Source organism: Fringilla coelebs, assembly GCF_963513975.1.
Source record: "Fringilla coelebs genome assembly, chromosome: 9".
Classification (NCBI taxonomy): domain Eukaryota; kingdom Metazoa; phylum Chordata; class Aves; order Passeriformes; family Fringillidae; genus Fringilla; species Fringilla coelebs.
This window is the reverse complement of record NC_140067.1, coordinates 3,280,655-3,300,672: the sequence shown is the minus strand read 5'-3', so window position 1 is coordinate 3,300,672 and position 20,018 is coordinate 3,280,655. Positions and strand designations below refer to the sequence as shown.

The 20,018-nt window shown below is 47.4% G+C and overlaps 2 protein-coding genes across 3 annotated transcripts; both read right to left on the bottom strand.

Moving 5' to 3' along the window:
* Positions 1–34: 34 nt before the first annotated feature.
* Positions 35–8,827, bottom strand: LOC311157173 (cytochrome P450 2J2-like). Of its 2 annotated transcripts, none has more exons than XM_084211641.1 (10): positions 8,675–8,827; positions 4,812–5,113; positions 4,134–4,296; positions 3,833–3,982; positions 3,176–3,336; positions 2,620–2,796; positions 2,226–2,361; positions 1,867–2,054; positions 1,301–1,439; positions 35–694 (listed from the first exon to the last, which is right to left on the bottom strand). In XM_084211641.1, the coding sequence occupies exons 2-10, from the start codon at positions 4,998–5,000 to the stop codon at positions 519–521; spliced, it is 1,479 nt and encodes a 492-aa protein (XP_084067767.1). In that variant the 5' UTR covers positions 5,001–5,113; positions 8,675–8,827; the 3' UTR covers positions 35–518. The 2 variants fall into 2 exon arrangements, with proteins under 2 accessions (XP_084067767.1, XP_084067766.1); XM_084211640.1 differs by lacking the exon at positions 8,675–8,827 and adding an exon at positions 5,471–5,624.
* LOC311156734 (cytochrome P450 2J2-like) lies at positions 6,591–17,419 on the bottom strand (the record flags this gene model as incomplete). The annotated part of the gene is made up of 9 exons (XM_084210952.1): positions 6,591–8,674; positions 9,171–9,309; positions 10,236–10,423; positions 10,984–11,119; positions 11,669–11,845; positions 12,672–12,832; positions 14,757–14,897; positions 15,529–15,691; positions 17,213–17,419. 9 exons carry the CDS (start codon positions 17,417–17,419, stop codon positions 8,496–8,498), a joined length of 1,491 nt encoding a protein of 496 aa, XP_084067078.1. The 3' UTR covers positions 6,591–8,495.
* Between the last annotated feature and the right edge of the window lie 2,599 nt (positions 17,420–20,018).

Below are 20,018 nucleotides of genomic sequence, written 5' to 3'. Positions count from 1 at the left end.
ATGGCCTGTGTTGGTCTTCACTTTGCAGAACAGGTCATGACAAAAATACTTTGATAAAGATTTATTATGTATGAGACAAGTGTTAGAGAGTGACTTTTTTTTTTTAATTAGTACATATTAAGGAAATACCAAATTAATACCAGTGTTAATGTTATAGAACAAAGGCTGGTATTGCCCTCCCACTGTACCCAGCCACAGTGGGTGGCTCCACAGTGCAGTCTCTAGTGTCCCTCATTTTGCCAAGGTGAGCCATGGCCATCCATCACAAAATTAAGAAATCCCCAAGCCCCTCATTAATTTACAGTGCCATAGGGCAAGCCTAATAATGCCCTGGAAGCTCCCAGATGGATCCCATGATCATACCATCATGGGATACAGAGTTCAAGGTCTAATTGTGAAAAAAAAAAGATTTTAAAATTGCTTTGAAAGAAATTAACCACCCTCTAGAGCTGTCAAGAGCTTGTTTTCAGCACCCCTGACACAGGATTTTCCATGTGAGGATGGTGGCCAAGGTTTCCCTAGCGAGGCACAGCACAGATCTTGTAGGGCTGTGGGGCTATTGCAATGCCTAGCATGGGCTGGAGGCTGAGTGTGGTGCCAGGGGGTGCCTGGAAGGTGAATTTCTGGAGCAGGGAGGTGAAGAAGAGGAAGAGCTCGGAACGGGCCAGCAGCTCGCCCAGGCAGGCACGCTTCCCTGTGGAGACAGCAACCCACAGCATCCTCAGATTGTGCTTTTTGTCCTTAGGGCCATGGTCCAGCTGTTACCCCATTCCTGGATGAGTTTTTCAACACAAACCAAGCTTCCCAGTAAATACTTAGACATTACCCCATGGTCTGCCCCCAAACTGCATGACTTTTTATACACACACACACGACCTGGATGTGCCCATGCTGGGACAGCTCACCTAAGAGAGCTACCAGAGATGTGTGGTGCTGGTGTAAAAGCAGGTGCTAAAAGAAACTTCCCCATGGAAGCTGCGGGGTGGGGAACCCTGTGGTGGCCACAGTGAGGCCCCTGGGGAGCTCAGCCATGTGGGAGCAGAGCAATGGCCTCAGTGAAGATGTTCCTAAGATCTCTGGAATTTACATGGTTTTTTTATTCATCCTCATTTCTCTTCTGTGCACGTGAAAGACAGAAGAGGGCTCCAACTGTGGTTGTGGTGCTTTGGGGAGGCAATGGGAGCATTTTGAGCAGCACCTCCCAGGGTGTGTCTGCCCTTTCCATTGCTATTTTCCTCTCTGTCTCCACGCTGCAGTTGGAAACCCAAGCCCACATGCACCGTAATTCAGCAAATCTTACCCGTAGAAAATGGTAGAAAATACTCGTTTTTCCAGAACTTCCCATCCTTCAGAAAATGCTCGGGGTTAAAAGTATCAGGGGTTTTCCACTCATTCTTGTCAAACAGCAGAGAGGTTAAATTTGTCATCATAACAGTGCCCTAAGAGGAAAAAAGAAAAAGAAATCACACTTTTCTCTGGTACTGACAGCAGGAGGGGCAGTTTTATCTTCCAGTCTCCTCTCCATGAAGAACATCCTTAATCAAATTCTACTGAAATTATTTGTGCAACACCCAGATTTTCTACTTGTCTGTTTGGCAGTGCAGTTACATAACTGCATTTTCCCTCTTTAGCATCATTTTCATCTGTTGTAATCTTGGGCTAAAGTCCCTGTAAGAGCTGGAACCTGGCATGTGTCAGGTGGGGCATTATCCAGGGAGCTGGAGAACATTGGTTGGAAAAAATCCATGTTCAGCAGGAGTGAACTCTGGACAGGGCAGGGACAGTGTCTGCACAGGAGGGACCTGGCCTGGCACCGTTCCTGGGGAGCTGGGAGTGTCCCTGGAGTGCCAGCACTTTGGAGTTTACCTTTGGGATGTAGTAGCCATCCACGTAGACATCCTCTGATGCCATTCTTGGCACGTTGAAAGGGATAACGTTGCCTTTCCTCTGCACTTCGTGGATGACAGCATTGGTGTAGTGCAGGTTGTTCCTGTCCTCCAGGGCCGGTGGCCGTGCCTGGCCGATGACCGCATCGATCTCAGCTTGCACTCGGGCTGGGAAAGAGCAGGAATGAGCCCAGAGAAAAACCCATGGAACAATACAAGGTTATTGCTGTAAGGGTCTACCAAGGGACTTCTTATGTGAGTGTGGGAACACTCCCGACTGGTCTCTCACAAAGCTATGAGGGATAAAAGGCAGGCAAAACACCTTTTTGTTAATTGTACCTTGAATTTCTGGGTGTGTGGCCATAAACAGCAAAGCCCAGCGGAGGGTTGAGGAGGTGGTCTCAGTCCCAGCAAACATCAGGTCGAGTGAACAGGCCACGAGGCATTCTTCCTGGAAGGTGTCACTGTCTTGGTCCTGCAGGAGAAGGAGTGTTAGTGACACAGAAACAGTGAGGGTGTCCTGGCACCAGGCTTGGTCCAGACCACCCCAAGGACTTTGGCTGAAGCTGCTGACCCCTCGCATCCCCATCCTGCTGATGCATGGCTGAACCTGATGTCTGTCCTGAGCTCATTAAAAGCTACACAGGCAGCTCAGAGATGAGCTCTGGGCTCATTTCCCATCCCTTCTGATTTCTAAGCACCACTCCAGGAGGGTTTTCTCCCAATTGCTGACCTTGGAGATCTCCAGCAGGTAGCTGTCAATGTAGTCCCGGATCTCTGAGGGGTTCCAGTCCTCCTTGTGTTTGTTGATCTGCTCTTGCATAAATTTTTTCAATAACCTCCAGTGTTTAAAAATGGTTTGGTGGGCTCCAGGTAAGTACTTCATTATAGATGGGAAATTGTTGTACAGCTTTGAACACAAAAGGAGAAAGCCAAGTTGAAAAAAGGACTTTAAAACTCTCCTGACATCAAGACTTCAGCCTGCGATTGCTCTTGCTGAATTTCTGGAGCTCAGCTCCAGAAGAGCAGAATTCTCATTATGGGGTAACTTATGTGTTACCCACTATTTCAGCAGGCAGGTTGGCAATCAGTGGACAGGAAAAGTGATTTTGGATGAGAGAGAGCAGTGTGAGCATGGCACAGGTTAAACAGAAGGAAGAAAGAAATGACAGGCAAATCTAGCCTGTGCAAAGGAATAGGGAATGACTGCTCTCGTGATGACAACTGTGACTTTTAAGATTGACTCCAGAGAAGAAACTATGCCCGAGTTGGTGGCAGGAGTGCTGTACCTGGGATGTGACAGCTCCATGGAGGGCAGTCATTTCATTCATCAGTTTCAGCAGTCTTTGGAAATCCTCATCTTGGTATTCAAACCGATTGCCAAAGATGAGGGAGCAGATGACATTTGCAACAGCATTAGTGACTTTCAGCTGAGGGTTGAAAGGATTCCCTGGAGAAGAGAAAGATCAGTTCTCTTCCATTCTTCTCAGAAAAGAAGAAAACACATGCCAGAGGTAAAGTAGTCAAGAAATATGAATTAAATGAGTGGCCCCTAATAGGCACTGTCCTGGGGTGCCTGGCTGACCCCATGAGCTGGCCAAGCTTGGCAGGACAAACCACAGTGGTCCCAGTATGGCGATGTTTGTTTACGTCTGAAAACAAGGTCTGCAGGATGTCATTTGAATTCATTGGAAACATCAGCATTTATGCACACATGGTATTTCCCAGAGAGGAGTAGACTGAAGGTGGGCTGTGAATAATGCTGTGGGTGTTGCCTGGCTGCATTCCCCAGCCAGTTGGAAGGCAAAGCACCTGCAGGAAGGAGCAGGGATGCTGGCAGTGTTGTAGCATCACTTGCAAGGTGCGGTATTTTTCAGCATGCAGTGAAATTATAGCAGGCCCTACCAGTTCCTGCCTTCACAGCTGCTGAGGGCCATGGCACTCACCCTGTTCATCCCTAAACACCTCCCCGAGGTATCGGCACTCCTCCTGGATGCGCTCCTCCAGGCTCCTCTTCCCCAGGCCGAAGTTCCGGAGCGTGGTCAGGGTGAACCTCCTCTGTGCCTTCCACCGGTGCCCGCTGGAGGAGATCAGTCCTGGCAGGAACACTCCTGTGAGCCAGGGCCCATCTCCCACTGAGGGAGAAGAGCTCCAGGGCTCTCTCTGCCTTGTCTCCAGCTGACTCAGACCTCTGCAGGGTCGAGGCTTGGACCTTGCAGCTGAGGCACGTCTTGAGGGGTAACTCACCGAGCTTGCTGAAGATCTCCTCGTCGATGGGAATGTCAGGGCGGTTCAGGAACTTGTCCCCCTGGTTTACGAGCACTTCCTTCACCAGCCGCATCCCACTTACTATCACAAACTTCATGCTGCCCATCTGCATGCTGAAGATGTCACCATATCTGTTAATTAGCTAGGAGGGGACATAAACAAAAGGGGTTTTCATTTGCAATCAATGTTCCTGGTGAGACCAGGACACCCCTGTCAAGGGACATGGGTAAAAATAAGGGAACAGTGGGAGGGGAAACAGAATGGGTGCACTCTGCCTGAGGGCACAGGTTTTTTATTCCTCTTTTCCTGAATCAGTGATTGGGAGATTATGTTAATTGGCCATAAATCAAGCAAACCTTACCAGGTTTGATTTTTCAGTCCTATGTTTTTCCAGTTTTTATTTCACCCCATTCCAGCCCCCACTCAGACCTGTCGGGTTTGTACATCTGTGACTGCACCTGTGGGATTGTGCTGTGACCTTTGCCCGTGGAATCACTCCACACTTATCACCCTGCTTGTACTCAGGTAAATGTCACAGGCAGGCAAACCTCCTGCTTGCCTTCACTATCTGTAGGGTTTGGATTATTCCTTTCCCTCCATGGCTGGGGATGAGTAGCTGCAATCCCTCCTTCCCCATGCTGCTCACCACCTACGTACCCTCTGCACTGCGACCGCAGGATCTTTGAAATCTAACAGGTAGATGTGCCCCAAAAAGGGCAGGCGGAAGGGAGCGGGAGGGTAATTCTTTGGATTTCTGTTCTTCATGTAGTCTGCGATGAGCAGGAAGATGAAGAGAAAGATGAGGAATGTCTGGAGAGACATGCTGTCCCAGAAGAAGTGCAGCATGGCTGGATGGTGGGGCTCTGCAGGGACGTGTCCCACAGCAGGTCAGGCAGGTTGAGCTCAGGCACCACTGAGGCCCCCAGGGCCAGGGGGAGATGGATGATGTGCTGGCACAGCTGTGGGTGCAAACACAGAACAGCAGGGAGTGGCTTTTGCAGCCTGCTCTTGGGGCTACATTCAGACTCCTGCTTTCCCAGCTTTCAGAAAGGATTAAACCCCTTCTTGATGAAACTGAAACATTCCCTCTGATCTGATTTAAAACAAACCCACCACAAACCAGAACACTCCCAGCTTCCCCCTTCCCCTCCAGCTTCCCCTCAGTACTTTACTAAACCCCAGTGCTCCATGCCCTTGTCTAAAGGACAGAAGTGAGCTTTGTGGGACTGAGATTAAAACCTGGCAGTTTGAGCACGCAGCTCCCACAAACCCATCTCCCAGGATGACCCTGCTCCCTCCTTCCCAGGTGCCCTCACCGTGCTATGTCCCAGTTTCAGATTCGCAGTGCCGGGGAGTCTCCAGCTGCTCCGAGAGCCTCGTGCTTTCCTTGTTTACAGCAGCTCGCTTCCTGGTACAAATAGTCCCAGGCCAAGCCCTGGGTCTCAGGGGACACCCGAGATAAGGTTGCCCAACCTTTCCCAAACCATCTGACTGAGTTTCGTGTTTCCGTGTGTCTGGGTGACGTGGGCTGGAAGTGAACAGCTGTCCCGGAACTCAGCACTTCCTGAGCACCAACATTTTCTGATCTCCACCAGACGAGTGCAGGCAGAGCAGCTGGCTCTGGCCATGCCCTGAGCTCTCCAGCCATCCCTTCCCACTTGCCTTGTCCTTTGGGTCACAGCCCATGGTGAAGCTGCTCCCAAAGCCCCACTGAGCTGGTGAAGGTGCTGAGAAGCCGATGCAGATGCCCAGCTCTGCAGGCTGGGGCCCTTTGGTGGGAGCTGGCAGCAGAATGCGCTGCATTTTCCCACCCAGGAGCAGCTCTGGGTTAGGGAGGTGATCATGCACATGGGCCACATGGAATTTTTATGTGCTTGCTGTGTTTTACTGTGAAAGAAGCAGGGAAGCAGCAGCACTCTGCCCCTGCACCATGTGGTTCTGCCACAGCCCCTTGCAGTCATCAGCTGCCTCCTCTTGCTCTGGGAGAGGTTTTGGGTGTCTTTTCTCTCTTTTGGGGCCATCAGTTGTGGCTGTTGGGATTATTGTCCAGTGCTGATGACAAGACACAGAGGTGCAGCAGAGAAACTGTAGTGATGCCATACACATGTTCTCCATAACCTTACACTTGGGAAGCTGGAAAAGTCAAATCTCTGTTTTACTGTGGAATTTTAAGGGGAGAGGCCTGTTTTTGAGAATATCTCTTTTAATCTCTGGTTTTTAAGCACACTTAGGCATGAGCCCCTGAAAATGCATGTGTTCACCAGCAGTGACATGAGAGGATCCACTTGAAAATTAAACAAGTTCATGTCTCCTGCCTTTAAGGTATGGCATCACTGCAATTAATTAAAAAAAAAAGAAAAAGATCACTTCAATAATTTATTCTCTCCAGAAGTAGGGGAGAAACCCCCAAAGTAATGAAGAAACACAACTTGGAAATGAAGGAGAGATCAATATTTATTTGTTAAGCCAGTGCAAATAACACAAGCTGCAGCCACAAGCCAGAGGTCAGACCTACAGCAGAACAAACACAAAAATGGAGAGACGCCAGTGCCTAGTCCTGAGTGGCATTGAAGACTTCATAGGTGAAAAAAAGTCCCTGTATCTTTTATGTTTTCTCTTTTACAAAGACAAAAACACAACATGGGAGCCCGTGACTGTGAAACAATAATTAAAAACGAATAGGATTAAAGTGATCAGTCGGAAGGACAGCTCAGTGACAGAATCCCCGTGTGCCCGGTGTGGCAGGGATGTGATGTGCAGAGGACTCTCCCCTGTGGCATAAATCTGCCACTACACAGGGATTGCTTTGTACCGCAGCAAAGCCGCTATTGCCGAGGACAGAGGAGAAAACCAGTGGAAATTAAACTCGATGTAATCCTCTTTTTCTGTTAACTATTTCATATCCTACGTGGGTACCCACAGAAAAGTCACTTATGAAAGGTAAGAAGCAAAAAAAACTAGAAGAAGAAGAATCTTTGCTATAGTGAGTACAGTCCAAACTGAAGCACACACGAGACAGCATTTCTAAGCACAAATGCTTGGTCACATAAATGGAAAAATTCTCTACAAGTTGCATATTGAATTAACTCTTATCCAAAGAGGCCTGGCATAGGAAGAAGCTGTGTCCATGGTGCAGGGTGCTCTGTCCCAGCTGCTTCCTCGGCCCCCTGCTATGTCCTTGCTGGTCACACAGACACAAATTTTTGCCAGAAGCAGAGGGGAAGTGCTGAACTCGTGACTTCCCACCACAAAACCACTGTTCCAACACTTCCTTCCTGAGGGCCACCTGAGCCACCATGGGCATGACCCTTCCAACTCTCTTCTGTTCCCTTTCTGCTGTGCTTCAGGTGAACTGCCCCCCAGCAGCCCCAGGGGATTATTTTGTTGCAGCTTTTCTGATTTGTATTTTACTAGCACAAACCTTTTGCTTTTCTAATATAAAACTGCTGTGTCTTATTGTTATAGCCCTTCCAGACCTGCTGGAAGCACAGCTCCTTGTGCCATCCCACTTGGTTGGGCTTTGGTAGAAACAGCTTCTACTCCCCTGTAGCCCCCTAATTAAAAATTCCCATATACTCTTTGAGATGCAAAATGCTTGCTGCTGCTGCAGAGACCTCTGCTTAGATGTATTTTATTCCTGGAAGTGTCCAAGGCCAGGCTGGATGGGGCTTGGAGCAACCTGATTTTGTGGAAGGTGTCCCTGCCCATGGCAGAGGGGTTGTTCTTTAAGGTCCCTTTCAAGCCAAACTATTCCTTGATTCTGTGATTTCCATCACACAGCAGCAATGTGGTGCTGGAGGGAATGTCCACCACCCTGAGCCCAAGCCCACCTGAAGCTCAGGATTGGCTGTGGCCACCTGAAAACCCAAATTGATGCTGAGTCCTGAGTCCAGAGCTTGCGTCCAAGGCCAGCAGCTTGCTCTGAGCAGGGACACCTCAGGAGCCCTTGGCTATTTGGGTGCTGCAGCGTAAGGGGCTGCTAAGTGGTCTCTGAGTATTGGACATGTTCCCCGTGGAAAAGTCAACATCAAACCATGTTTTTGCAGCTAGCAGACACCTTCCTGGGAATTGCTGACAGTGGAAATTAGGGAATAAGGCTTTTAAATCCATGCATTTTGTCAGACTGGTAGCGGGGAGCAGGAATGAGGTGAAGAGCCACAAGGGTTGTGTTTGCTGCAGCGGGCAGGATGGGGCCCTTGTGCCCTTCCCTGCCACCCAGATGCTGGCGGTGCTGGACCTCCAGGGCCCATCATTCCAGCCCAACACCTCTGGGGCGGTCAGGAGAAGGGGATTCCCCGGTTCGTGGGGCCAGCGGGGGCTGTGGGGCAGCCCAGGCCTGGCTCAGTGCCGGGGCACGGCGCGGAGCTGGAAGGGTTTGGGGCAGCGCGTGAGGCTGAGCGTGAAGGCGAAGGACAGCGCGGCCTCTGCCGGGGCCCGGAAGGTGAACTTCTGCAGCAGGGCCACGAAGAAGATGAAGAGCTCGGTCCTGGCGAGCTGCTCCCCGGGACAAGCCCTCTTACCTGGAAAAGGAGCACAAAGAACCCGACGGAGTCCCGAGCGAGCCCCAGGCAGCTCCGAGGCTGCTCCGGCCCGCGGCGCCTCGCACAGGCTGCGGCGGCTTTTCTTCCTGGAAAGGTTAGGTGGCAATGTTCACCCACACAATCTGCTCGAGCCTTCCCAGAAGTTTACTGCCGAGCAAACTCCGCCTGTTCCGAGAGGCGAGGAGCGGAAACTGTCTGAACAACCCAGTTATGTAACTTCTGCAAGAAGAAAAAGCCTTTTCCTTTTTTTTTCTTCTTTTCTTTTTTTTTTTTTTTTTTAATCCTGCAGTAACAAATTGATTTCCTCCCCGCTCCAAGCAGCCTCTATTAACTGTGACTGGGATTTTCACTGTGGGGATGGGCTGGAAGCTGAACAGGAGTGGTACCCCCGACTCTATAAGCAGTGTAGCAGTGTCTTGGGGAAGAAATAAAAGCCCTGCAAAAAGAAAAGCCACCTCCCCATCCATCACCCTACCTGCAGAGAAGGGCAGAAAAGCCTCCCGCCTCCTGTACTGGCCGTTTTCCAGGAAATGTTCAGGATTAAAGGTGTCTGGAGTCTCCCACACGTTTTTGTCGAACATTATCGAAGTCAGGCTGGTCATCAGGGTGGTGCCCTGCGAGAGGTGGAGAAAGGGCCGATGACACGGCGGAGAGGAGCCGAAATGTTGTCAGACTGGGCTATTATTAGCTCTGTAAACTACACTGTTTTAAGGGCAAAACGGAGCTTTTTTTCCCCCCCCTAAGCTACGTAATTAGGGTGAATGCCTGCAGGATCGTTCACTTGTGTGTGTGTATTTACAGATCACTGAGTGTTGATCTGCATCCTGAGCTTCAGTAACAGGTGATGCTAATGCAAACCAACTTTAAATTGGTAGCACTGCATTCCCATAGGACCTTGAAGCAATTTTATCAAGTAATTTTCAATTGATTTGTTTAAATGTGTTTTTTTAGAAAAAAAACGGATCCGGTTTATCTTCACATTCTCCATCAGCAAGAGAAATATTCTAATCAATGTGGAGGAAAATGCCTGGAAATGCCCTTTTAAATTTGCCTCATTGCAACCAGTCATATAGAGGGAAGAGACCAGTTATATATAAATCTCATATTTGCTTTTGTAAATGCAGAACAGTGTGTGTGAAACAATACTCATTATCTGCCTTTCATCAAGTGCTACTTTTAATAGATGATTATTAATATTGTGTAGAATTAACAAACCCAAACTGTTTGCTTTTCTATGTTCCCTCTATACCCATAGCGTGCTGGGGGTGTCTTTTACAAAATTTAAAGCATAAACCTTTTAAAACTGGCAATTACAGCCAACACCATGAGGATCTCACAATTCTCCTCTGTAAGGAGGTGAGACCCATAACAGCCCCACAGAATCCATCAAGAGGGCTTGTATTTTCTATATAATTGTGATATTTCTATAAGATCCTGCTGGTTGGTTCCCCCCCAGGTGAGATTCAGGGCTTGGGCCTTGAAGACCCTGCTCTGGTGGGACAAAAGGCCAGTAGGATGAAGGCTGGTGGTCCCCACGCACTTTGGGCAGGTGGAAGCCAGCCAGGGTGGTGTCGCTGGTGGCCATGCGGGGCACCCCCAGGGGCACCACGTTGCCCATGCGCAGGACCTCGCTTAGCACGGCGCTGGTGTAGGGCATCTTCTCCTTGTCAGCCATCGAGGGCTGCTGGCACTGCCCGACCACGGCGTCGATCTCCTGCTGCACTTTCTCTACAGGGAGCAAAAAAAAAAAAAAAATTCAAAATACCCCTCTTCATAGAATTTTTTGGGTTGGAGAAGCACTCTTAAATGATCAAGTCCAACTGTTAAACCAGCACTGCCAGGCCACCACAGTGCCACATCCTCACTCCTTTTGAGTGCTTCTAGGGTGATTGCACCACTCCCCTGGGCAGGCTGTTCCAGGGCTGGACAACTTTTCAGTGAAGAAGTTTTCCCTAATATCCAACCTAAACCTCTACTGGCACAACCTGAGGACATTTCCCTTTGTCCTGTCACTTGTTCCTTGGGAGAAGAGACCTACCCCCACCTGGTTTTACCCTCCTTTGAGGGAGTTTTAGAGCATGAGAAGGTCCCCCCCGAGCCTCCTTTTTTCTGGCCTAAACACTCCCAGCTCCCTTAACAGCTTCTCCTGAGACTTGTCTTCAAAAGGTTCCCAAGAGGATACCTGGGGCACAGGCGTATCCAAGATGTGGCAGAGCTGGGATAACTCTGTTCCCTGAGTTTCCCTTACCTAATTTTGGGCTAAGCAAAGGACCCCTCAGTGGCCCTACCCTGAATGTGGGGGTACGCAGCCATGTAGAGCAGAGCCCAGCGGATGGCGGTCGCCGTTGTCTCTGTCCCAGTTAAGAACAGGTCCAAGGTGGAGCACAGCAGGTTTTCCTCATGGAAATAGGAGCTGGTGTCACCCTTAAACTTGGAGGAAAAACATGGTGATGAAAGCTCTTACTCTGGAGGGGATGCTTTTTAAAGCCAATCCAAAATCACCTGTGCGTAACTGAAGTCCTACTGCTCCTTTATTATCGACACCTGGGCTTGGAAATTTCCAGCCTTTCACTGGATTTCAAGCCCTATGGACTGTTTTGACAGACACCCTGGTTGCTGTAGAGTGGCTCTTGAAAGCAGGTAGCATTTTTAAATGTCAAGTTTCACAATAGCAAACACAGGCGTGCGAGTGCTCACAGAAACATGAACATGTTCCCTGAGAGTCCTCCTACGCCGTGTGACAGAACGAAAAAGGGAGGAAGACAAAGTGTAAATCCTTTCAAATGGGAAAAAAAAAAAATCTGTGTGTTTTTTAAGTGATCAGACTTGTGCTGCTGCTAAAGTTTGACGTGGCAGAGGTAGGGAGGGGAAGGCAATGTGTGAGGCAAGAACTCCCTTGACAAAAGAGCCCTGAATCTTCTCTGCTCCTTCTATGGGTTAATCTTTAGGTGGTTTTGGTTATTTACTTCCTACCTTTTCTATTTCCTTCAGGTAACAGTCAATATAATCTCCTGCCTCAGACTGGTCCAAATCCTCCTTGTGCTTTGCAATCACGCCTTTCACAAAATATTGAAGTTTCTCCCAGTGCCTGAAGATTTTCTTGAAGGGTCCTGGCAACCATCTCATGATCAAAGGAAAAGCATTATAGAGCTGGTAAGAGATTAAACAGAGCAAAAGAGCATTTTTTGAGTTAGAAAAGAGCAGGTATTGTTGAGAGCATGGGACTCTCAATTAATTGATTAACTCTGCTTGCTACCATGAAAAAAATCATCCTTGCTGTAACTGTCCAATTTGTACAAATTTACTTACATAGGTGTAAACAAGTACAAACAAGAAAGAATTGGACAGATATTTTCTCCTGATAAAGTTCTCAAATATTGAATGGCCAAAGCTGCCTCCTAATGTGAGGTGGCTGCAGGTGAGGTAGATGCAGATGAGCCCCTTAGTGTGTCCCCATGGAGGAGACAGAGATCAGACCATGGTATGTGGCCATGCAGAAAATACATCACCAAATCCACCTATTTGGTTTCTAAACCTGGAATCTCGATTTTTTTTTCATAAATAGAAGTTATTTAATAAATTTGTTGGGATATGGGTGTGGAAAAAGATAGGAATTTTCACAGTGTTACTAGTTCTTCTTTTTGTAGAAACAAAGTTCTTTTTGTAGAAATTTTGTAGATTCTTTAAAGATTTTCCCATTGTTTTTTGGTTATGTCAGGCATAAGATTGGTTTCACAGTCCTGTAGTGTTTTTTTTTTAAATTCCATGCGTCCCAATAATTTTAACTTATTTCCTTGTTTTCCTGATAGGCTTTGTGTATAAACCCAACCTAATGTAAAACAATTCTCCTGGTCATTTTCCTTTAAACATGGCTCTTTTTCTACAGGAAAAGGCAGATTACACCAGTGCCCTAGAAACCCCAGTTTCTGAGCTGTTCCATGCAGCTGAAGCTGGAAAAACATCCAAGTGGCTTTACCTGGCCCCAGAAACTTCCGATGAGCAGCAGCGTTTCAGCCAGGGAGTGCAGCAGTTCCTGGAAACGGTTGTCATGGTAGTCAAAGCGGTTCCCAAAAGTTATGGAACAGATGATGTTCGAAACAGCACTGTTAATTTTGTAATGAGGGTCAAAGGGCTGTCCTGGAGGAAAGAAAAGGAAAGGAAACTGTCTGTAGGGAGGTTGTGACGGGGTGTGAGTTGGTCTTTTCTCCCAAGGAACAAGGGGTAAGAGGAAACAGCCACGAGTTGTGCCAGAGGAGATTTTGGATATGAGGGAAAATGTCTTCATTTGAAAGGATGGCAGGCTTTGGAAGGGGCTGCCCAGGGCAGTGGTGGAGTCACCATTCCTGGAGTGTTTGACAGATGTGTGGATGTGGCACTTGGGGCCGTGGTTTAGTGGTGAACACGGCAGTGCTGGGTTAATGTTTGGACTCAATGAACTTAAGGATCTTTTCCAACATAAATCCCTCCATGATTCCATGATTCTAAAGACAGCTTTCATTTGTTTTCCCTGTTCAGTCTCAGTCAAAACCATATTCTCTATCAGATCCCCAGCTGTGAATCAGGGTGAGACCTACTCCTCACCCATGGGGGTGTTCAGGTTTCACCCCATGTCCTGGGGTACCCACACCCCCATCACCTCCAGCATCCCGCTGGAGCCTGGGCACTGTGGACCAGGGCATCCTGTCCTGTGTGCAGCCCAGGCTGCTGGCAGTGACATTAGCACTGAGCTGCCCAAGCAGGGTCTGAAGCATTTTCCAGGGGAAACAACCGACAGCATGCCATGCTATGGCTGTCAACTTTGCCTGCTCCAACCTGTGTTTGGTGTCAATTTTAAACACCAGGAGACGGTCCCTCAAAGCTTTGCCCAGGGCAGGGAGCCCAGGACAGCCATATTGCAAAAATACCACTGCCCTGGGCTTTAGTTGTGCACCATGAAGAAATCAAGGGAGCTGGAGGAGAGAGGGGAAAGGGTTGCAGATCTCTGTGCCCACCTGTAAACCCCAGCAATAGCTCACGTGGCCCATAGAGCCCATTTATAAAGTGAAGTGTGATGTGATGCTTGTCCCATCTGTGTTCCCTGAGAGAGCTACTGAGCAGAGACCTTCATCTCCTTGGGCACATTTCAGCAGCCTGGAGAGCCACTTGCTGTGACAAGAGACTGATCTCAGTGACAAGCCCAGTCCAGCCCTGAGCTGCTGTTGAGCATCACTTTGAAATGCAAGGCACTCCTCGCAGCACTGCTGCTCTCTCCACTCTTCAAGAAAGTAATTAAACTGGGCTGGTGCTCAGATATTAGAGTGATGGACATGATCACTATTTGTCATTACTAATGGGAAGAAAGGCCCAAACCAGCAGCTTAATTAGTTTATTGATTAGGACTATAGAAGACTATAATCAATTGGCAACATGGAGTATTTGGCCTGTTCAGTGCAACAGCAATTAAAATGGAGCAAGTTTAGTATATAATTTCACAATTCCTTTTTAGATCTTTCTTGTTTACTATATATAGCTCCATAGAATTAGCTCAACCCCATCTGCTTCTATTTAAAGCTGAAGTGCAACATCACCCATGTACCAACATACAAATTATTCTTACTAATATCCCTCTGGCAGTTTTTAAAAGCTGGACCATAAAAGAGCAAGGCACACGCTTCATCTGTGTGTGATACAAAGGGAAAGCCTGACTAAACAAGTTTTAAAATACTTTGCAAAACCAAGGACAAGCAGAGGTTAACTAAGCCTCTGAGTGGAAGTGCCTGATAGCAGTAGAACTGCGTTTATTCCTTCGAAGAATGCATGAAACACTTCCTTAGCCATGTAAACACTCATGTTTTAATAACCACCTAGTATATATTTGCTTAATATTAATAAGGAACAACTGAAATAGGAGGCCTGAGGTCTAAAATAAGTGCTAAAAGGCACAGTCTGGAAGTGTAAGATAGATTTTTGAGGTACTGAAAAAATGTTTTGCACGTTTGGAGCTGTGCTGGGGTAAGAGTTTTGCGTCTCATCATTCATTTAGCTGGAAGCTCTGAGCACAGTGCTGTGCATTAACCCCCACCTTTCTCCTCCTCAATTGTCTCCACAAGGTACCGACTCTCCTCTTGCACTTTTTCCTCAAAATTTACAGCGAGGCTTTTCAGTGTTGCTAAAGCAAACTTTCTCTGCTGCCTCCATATGTGCCCGTTGGATGATATGAGCCCTGTAGGTGGAAAAAACAGGTGAACAGTCCTCTCCCTGGGTCATTTGTGAGTGTTAGGACTCTGAAACGGCCATTCATCATGGACAAAAACCCCAAACCAAGGCAAACAAAGTTTGTGGATGTGGAAAGGGCTATGGCTTTGCCTGAGAATTAAAACTCAAGAGTAATTGGCTTATGCTAAAGATCTAGCTTTATGGATTTGCTTTAATCTGCTACTTTGTCACTTTGCGTGGGAAAAAAAGGTGTAAGCCAAAATACTCTGAGTACTATCACGCTGTTGGCAGAGCTGCAGGCAGGAGCACCCCGTCTCTGGAGCTGTGTGCAACCCAGGCAGGAAAAGTAAAGGAGAAATGAAAACCAAGGGGAAATGCTGAGAGTGTATCGATCTTTGGGCAGCTTGCATTTATTTCTCCTCTTTCATTAAAATCTGGTTTTGAGCCCATCCTCATCCCTAAATCTCACAGAGATTAAAACATACCCCTGTGAAATTATTACCATTCTTGCCTTCCCCTGTGCAGGCTTTCACAGGTGCAGCTCTCAAGGGTTAAATTCAACCAGTTTCCTTCCCTCTAGCAGTTATCATTCCAAAGAGATGAAAGTTTTGTTCCAAAATCCTGGTAGCTGTGCTTACCAAAGCCTCTAAATATTTCTTGGAGGAGTGGAATATTTGGCCGGTCAGCAAATATTTCAGCCTGGTGGACAAGAGCTTCTCTCACCATCTGATACCCGTTGACCACCACGAATGTCAGACTCCCAAACTGCACGCTGAAGATGTTCCCATACCGACCCGTAAGCTGAAAGAGAGTCCATTGCCCTCTGAGAACAAGAAGATGGGGATTTTCAAATCTCACCAGGCCAAGACCTTGAACAGAGAAATCTGACTTTGAATTTAACCCTGCTTGAGGCAAGGGGACTTTAGAGAAACCCAAACCCAAGCACGCAGGTCCCATCTAATCTCAGCTACTCCATGAAGGCTGGAGAAGGCATAAAAAGGGCTGGAGAGCTGTAGTGTGGGAAAGATGGATGGCTTTTATTTGTTATCTGGTGTGACCTGGGCTTGACCAGGTGTTTACATCAGTTTGGCTTGTAACAAGGATGTAAGTTGCTTTGTAACTGATGGGCATCTGCTCTGTCCCTTTCTGTCCCACCACCTGGGTCACCACACTCAGGCTCTTCCTGCTGAGGGCAAAGCACGACAAATTATCCCTTTCATCAGCTTTGTGTCTCGAGTAGTGTGGTTTCTTCTCCAGCTCTCCCATTTAGACAAGAGCTCTAACTGCTTATTGCTAGACACGTACTTCTAATTTTAAGCCTGACTGCATTTATGGCCAAATTGCAGCCATTTTCCTTGCATGGACTTTGCTGGTATTAGTGTCTCCTCTGAGATGTATAAGGGTAAAGGGGGGATCATATCTTCTCTCTGTCAGGGAGCTCATCCTCTTCTTAGAATGAATCTACATGAAAGGACACACAGGGTCACCCCAAACTGCTGTGGTGACTCGTGAAAGCAGCCTGGGACCAAATGGGTGTCTCAGTCATTGTGTGCTTGTAAATAAATGGGATTCATTTTCTTAATAATTGTGTGTATCCTGAACTTGCTGCCTCAGCCTTCCCCAAGGATTCCCTCAGAGACCACCCATGCTGGTGGCCTGAGAGTAGACAGGCTGGTGACAGCCTGCTGGTGTCAGCAACAACAAGATACAAATAGTCACCAGAAAGGATTTTTGCAGTCAGCATGTCAGAACTTCTTCCACCTTTTCAGAGAGGAATAGTCAGCATGTATAAAATCTCTCTCTTTTTGTCTCTGGTGGAGTCAAAGCTCTTCCCAGAGAGATCACTGCCTCTTTCTGCAACACAGAAGAAGCCACAGAACATAACTTAGGAGTTTAAATGTTTCTTTCAGATGTGTTGGGGTGAACTGTTGGCCTCTGAGCAAAGACAATGACAGGACAATTTCCAGAGGTGATCTCCAAACAGTTCAGCTGTCACACAGCACTTTTCACCTGTTCCCCAGACTGGCCCAGCCCTTCTGAGCCCTTTCTGGGGTCCAGAAGGACATGGTCACAGTTGGATGAGAAGAAAGAGGAGGAACATATAGATCGTCCTCCGTTTTGGGTTTCTTTCTCCTTGGACCATCCTACTCCCCTGGAAGAGGAGGTGATAGTGAGAGATAAAACCAAGAAGGGTCATCTATCTCATGTGGTTATTATATACCCAGCTCTGCAGAGGCTGCCCTTGCTGCTTCTCAGTGTGGTGGTGAGAGTCATGGAAGGGTAAGATATTGTTAGTAGGGAAAATGTCCATGAAACTCTTACCTTCTGCAGTGCAAGATGGAGGGGCTGCTTAAAGTCCACAAAGGTTCCCACGAGAGGAAAGAGCTGCGGCCCTGGAGGGAAATTCTTGGGTCGTCTCTTTTTCACTAGGTCAATAATCAAAAGAGATGTGACCAGAACCACCAAGAGCATCTGACCATTCAGCTTTTTCAAGAGAGACACCAAATCAGGCCAAAACTGAAGCTCCATCTTGGCTGATGAACTCGCAGGTTTTCATCCCAGGAAGGGACTTGATTCTGGTGTTACATTCGCTAAAACAGGAGTAAGCAACGACTGGAGAAGAAACAAAAAAAAGCTAAAATGCTGATAGCTGACTGGAAGCTGCTTTTCCATATACAGCTGCTGCCAGACCACCTGCTGAATAACTAACTTTAAACACCAGGTTCTCCAAAAACAACCCTGAAACCTCACAACATTTGGCCAAGCAAAAGCAATCTTGCAAACCTTTAGCTTTACATCTCTGTCAACTCCCTGATTTCCTTATGGAAGAGCATTCCTCCCTTTTGCCCTGAACAAGGGGCTCCTTTATACAGACACCCTGCTGGGATTATCAGCACAGCAAACATTTGAGGTGAGGTGAAAGCAGCTTATGGGGCTGATCACATGTGGTGGGCGTCGCGTAGTTTCAGGGATGCTGAGGCATCTGAGGTGATGGACACCACACAAGGGGCTGAGGGCTGATCCTGTTAAGTGCTAAGCACCATCTGCAAAGGGCTGGGTGCCTTCAGTGCCCACCAAAGCCTGCCTGGCTTTGCCAGAGCTGTCAGGGGAGGTTCAGACAAGGGAAGGACTGCAGGGACCCAGGGCTCTCCCAGCCACACAAATGAGAGTTAAAGGAGCTTAATTTCAAGAGTGAGAACATAGGCTCATGTGCTTGCCGTGGGATTGGAACTTATGCATTTAGATCTCCTGGGTTTTCTGAAAATCTCCTTTGAATAAAGCTTCACACTGTCCTGGGGGAAGGCTGCAGTGGACTGACAGTGACCTCTATGACTTGGAATCAATCTTGTGTCACCTGCTGATATTTAGCTACAACTTGGTTCCAGCTCTCTCTTTCCTTTTTTTTTTTTTTTTTTTTTCTCTTTTACAAAATTTACTTTTACAAAGAATCTAAATGTATACTAAAGCAAAACTATAAAGAATGACTTTTCAAATTATTTGCCTAGAACTTAATATGAGAAATTCTGAAGGATGGTCAATTTTTACTGCCATAGAATCCTATGATGGTTTGGGTTGAATGGGAACTTAAAGATCCTCTGGTTCCAACCTCCTGCCATAGGCAGGGATGCTGTGTCTTCAGCTTTAAAAAAAGCTTTAATTTTTAAGGAAAAAAGTGCAGCTTTTGATAAGAAACAATAATTGGGGGAAAAAAATCTGGTATTCTCTAGTCTTTGACCATTTTAAAAAAGCTTTGCTGTCCCTGTCTTTCATTATCTTAGAAGCACAAGTAGGCTATCTGACAGCCTTGCACCTTGGCTAAGGCAGGAGTCTTTTTTAGGGGCAAAAGTTACTGCAACCCAACCCTTCTTGCTTCGAAATATTATTTACAGGTTCTTAGATGGGATTAGGCAGCAAACAGGGAACAGCAATGAGAGAAACATCTCACATCCCTTGTGTATAAAGCACATTTTACATGTCCCCATAGCACAGCTGTGAGCAGCAGTGGTTGGATGTGCTTTGCTTCTCCTCATGCCGGCGCACCCACGGTGCTCCTGCATCACTTGCGTCCACGCTCCTCTTCCAGCCTTCCTGGTGTGGCAAGCCAAGCCTGGCTTACCAGAGGCTAAATCAGGATAGCAGGCTCGTGCTCCTCATCCTGGCACCGGGGAGATGACTCGGTTGGTGGAGGTGTCAGCCTACAGCATGCTCAGAGGGACTGTGATGATAAGGCGTCAACTTCTGCTAGCCCAGTTTCACTCCTCTGTTCCTCGCTGTGCCATATGATTTGTCAGCATGCACAGAGTGCAGATCCCTCTACCACTTGTGGCTGCTGTGAATCGGGCTACGTGCAAAGCCAAGGTGTTAATGTGTTCTTCTGGGTGGTGTTGTGGGGGTGGGTGCATCGTGGTTGACAGGAGAAATGTTATTTTTAGCAGGAGGAGCACATTCTGCATGTACTCACATGTGTCTTGTCAGTCAGAAACCTCAAGTCTATTCCTTTGCCTTGAAGCTTCACATGTCCAAATGCATCCCCTCACAAAGTTCTTAACATGCCAGATTTATAAAGAATTAGGGAAGAGCCTTCCAGTATTACCAAGGCTCTCCTAACCTTGGCAGACAGTAACACCAGCATGTTATCAAACATGGTGATTCTATTTCGGTGCCAGGCTTTAATCAACCCAGTTCTCAGCACGTGGTGATGTGCAAATCCCCAAAGCACTGAGGAAGTCACATCGCCGTGGCACGTGGGCAGTGCAAAGGGTTTTGGACAAGGCCAATCTCTGCAGTGTTGACAAGATCCTTATCTGTAAGGTCTTGGTCACCTGCAGGATGAACCTGTTCCTCTGGCCAGCACTATGAATGCTGGAACTTTGGTCTTCTGCAGATCATATAATACAATTTGAGTTCATAAGAGGATGTGCTCCCACACATCTAGTAGGGAACAGGATGTAGACCCATCTTCCCCCAATTTCTCCTTGAATACATCCCTGATGACAGTACACAGCTTTTGACCACCTCACCTGAGCTCGAGGATACCACATGGATAAATTGTGCCATATTGCATGGACAGGCACACATCACTGCCTGAATATTAAGGCATCTTAAACAGCCAAGAGACAGAAATTGG

Coding starts and splice junctions, on each gene's coding strand:
- LOC311157173 (XM_084211641.1), bottom strand. CDS start 5,000: ATGCTGCACTTCTTCTGGGACAGCATGTCTCTCCAGACATTCCTCATC. Junction 3,337..3,832: donor GGTGTTTAGGGATGAACAGG/GTGAGTGCCATG, acceptor TCTCTTCTCCAG/GGAATCCTTTCAACCCTCAG. Junction 2,055..2,225: donor CACACACCCAGAAATTCAAG/GTACAATTAACA, acceptor GCTCTTTCCCAG/CCCGAGTGCAAGCTGAGATC.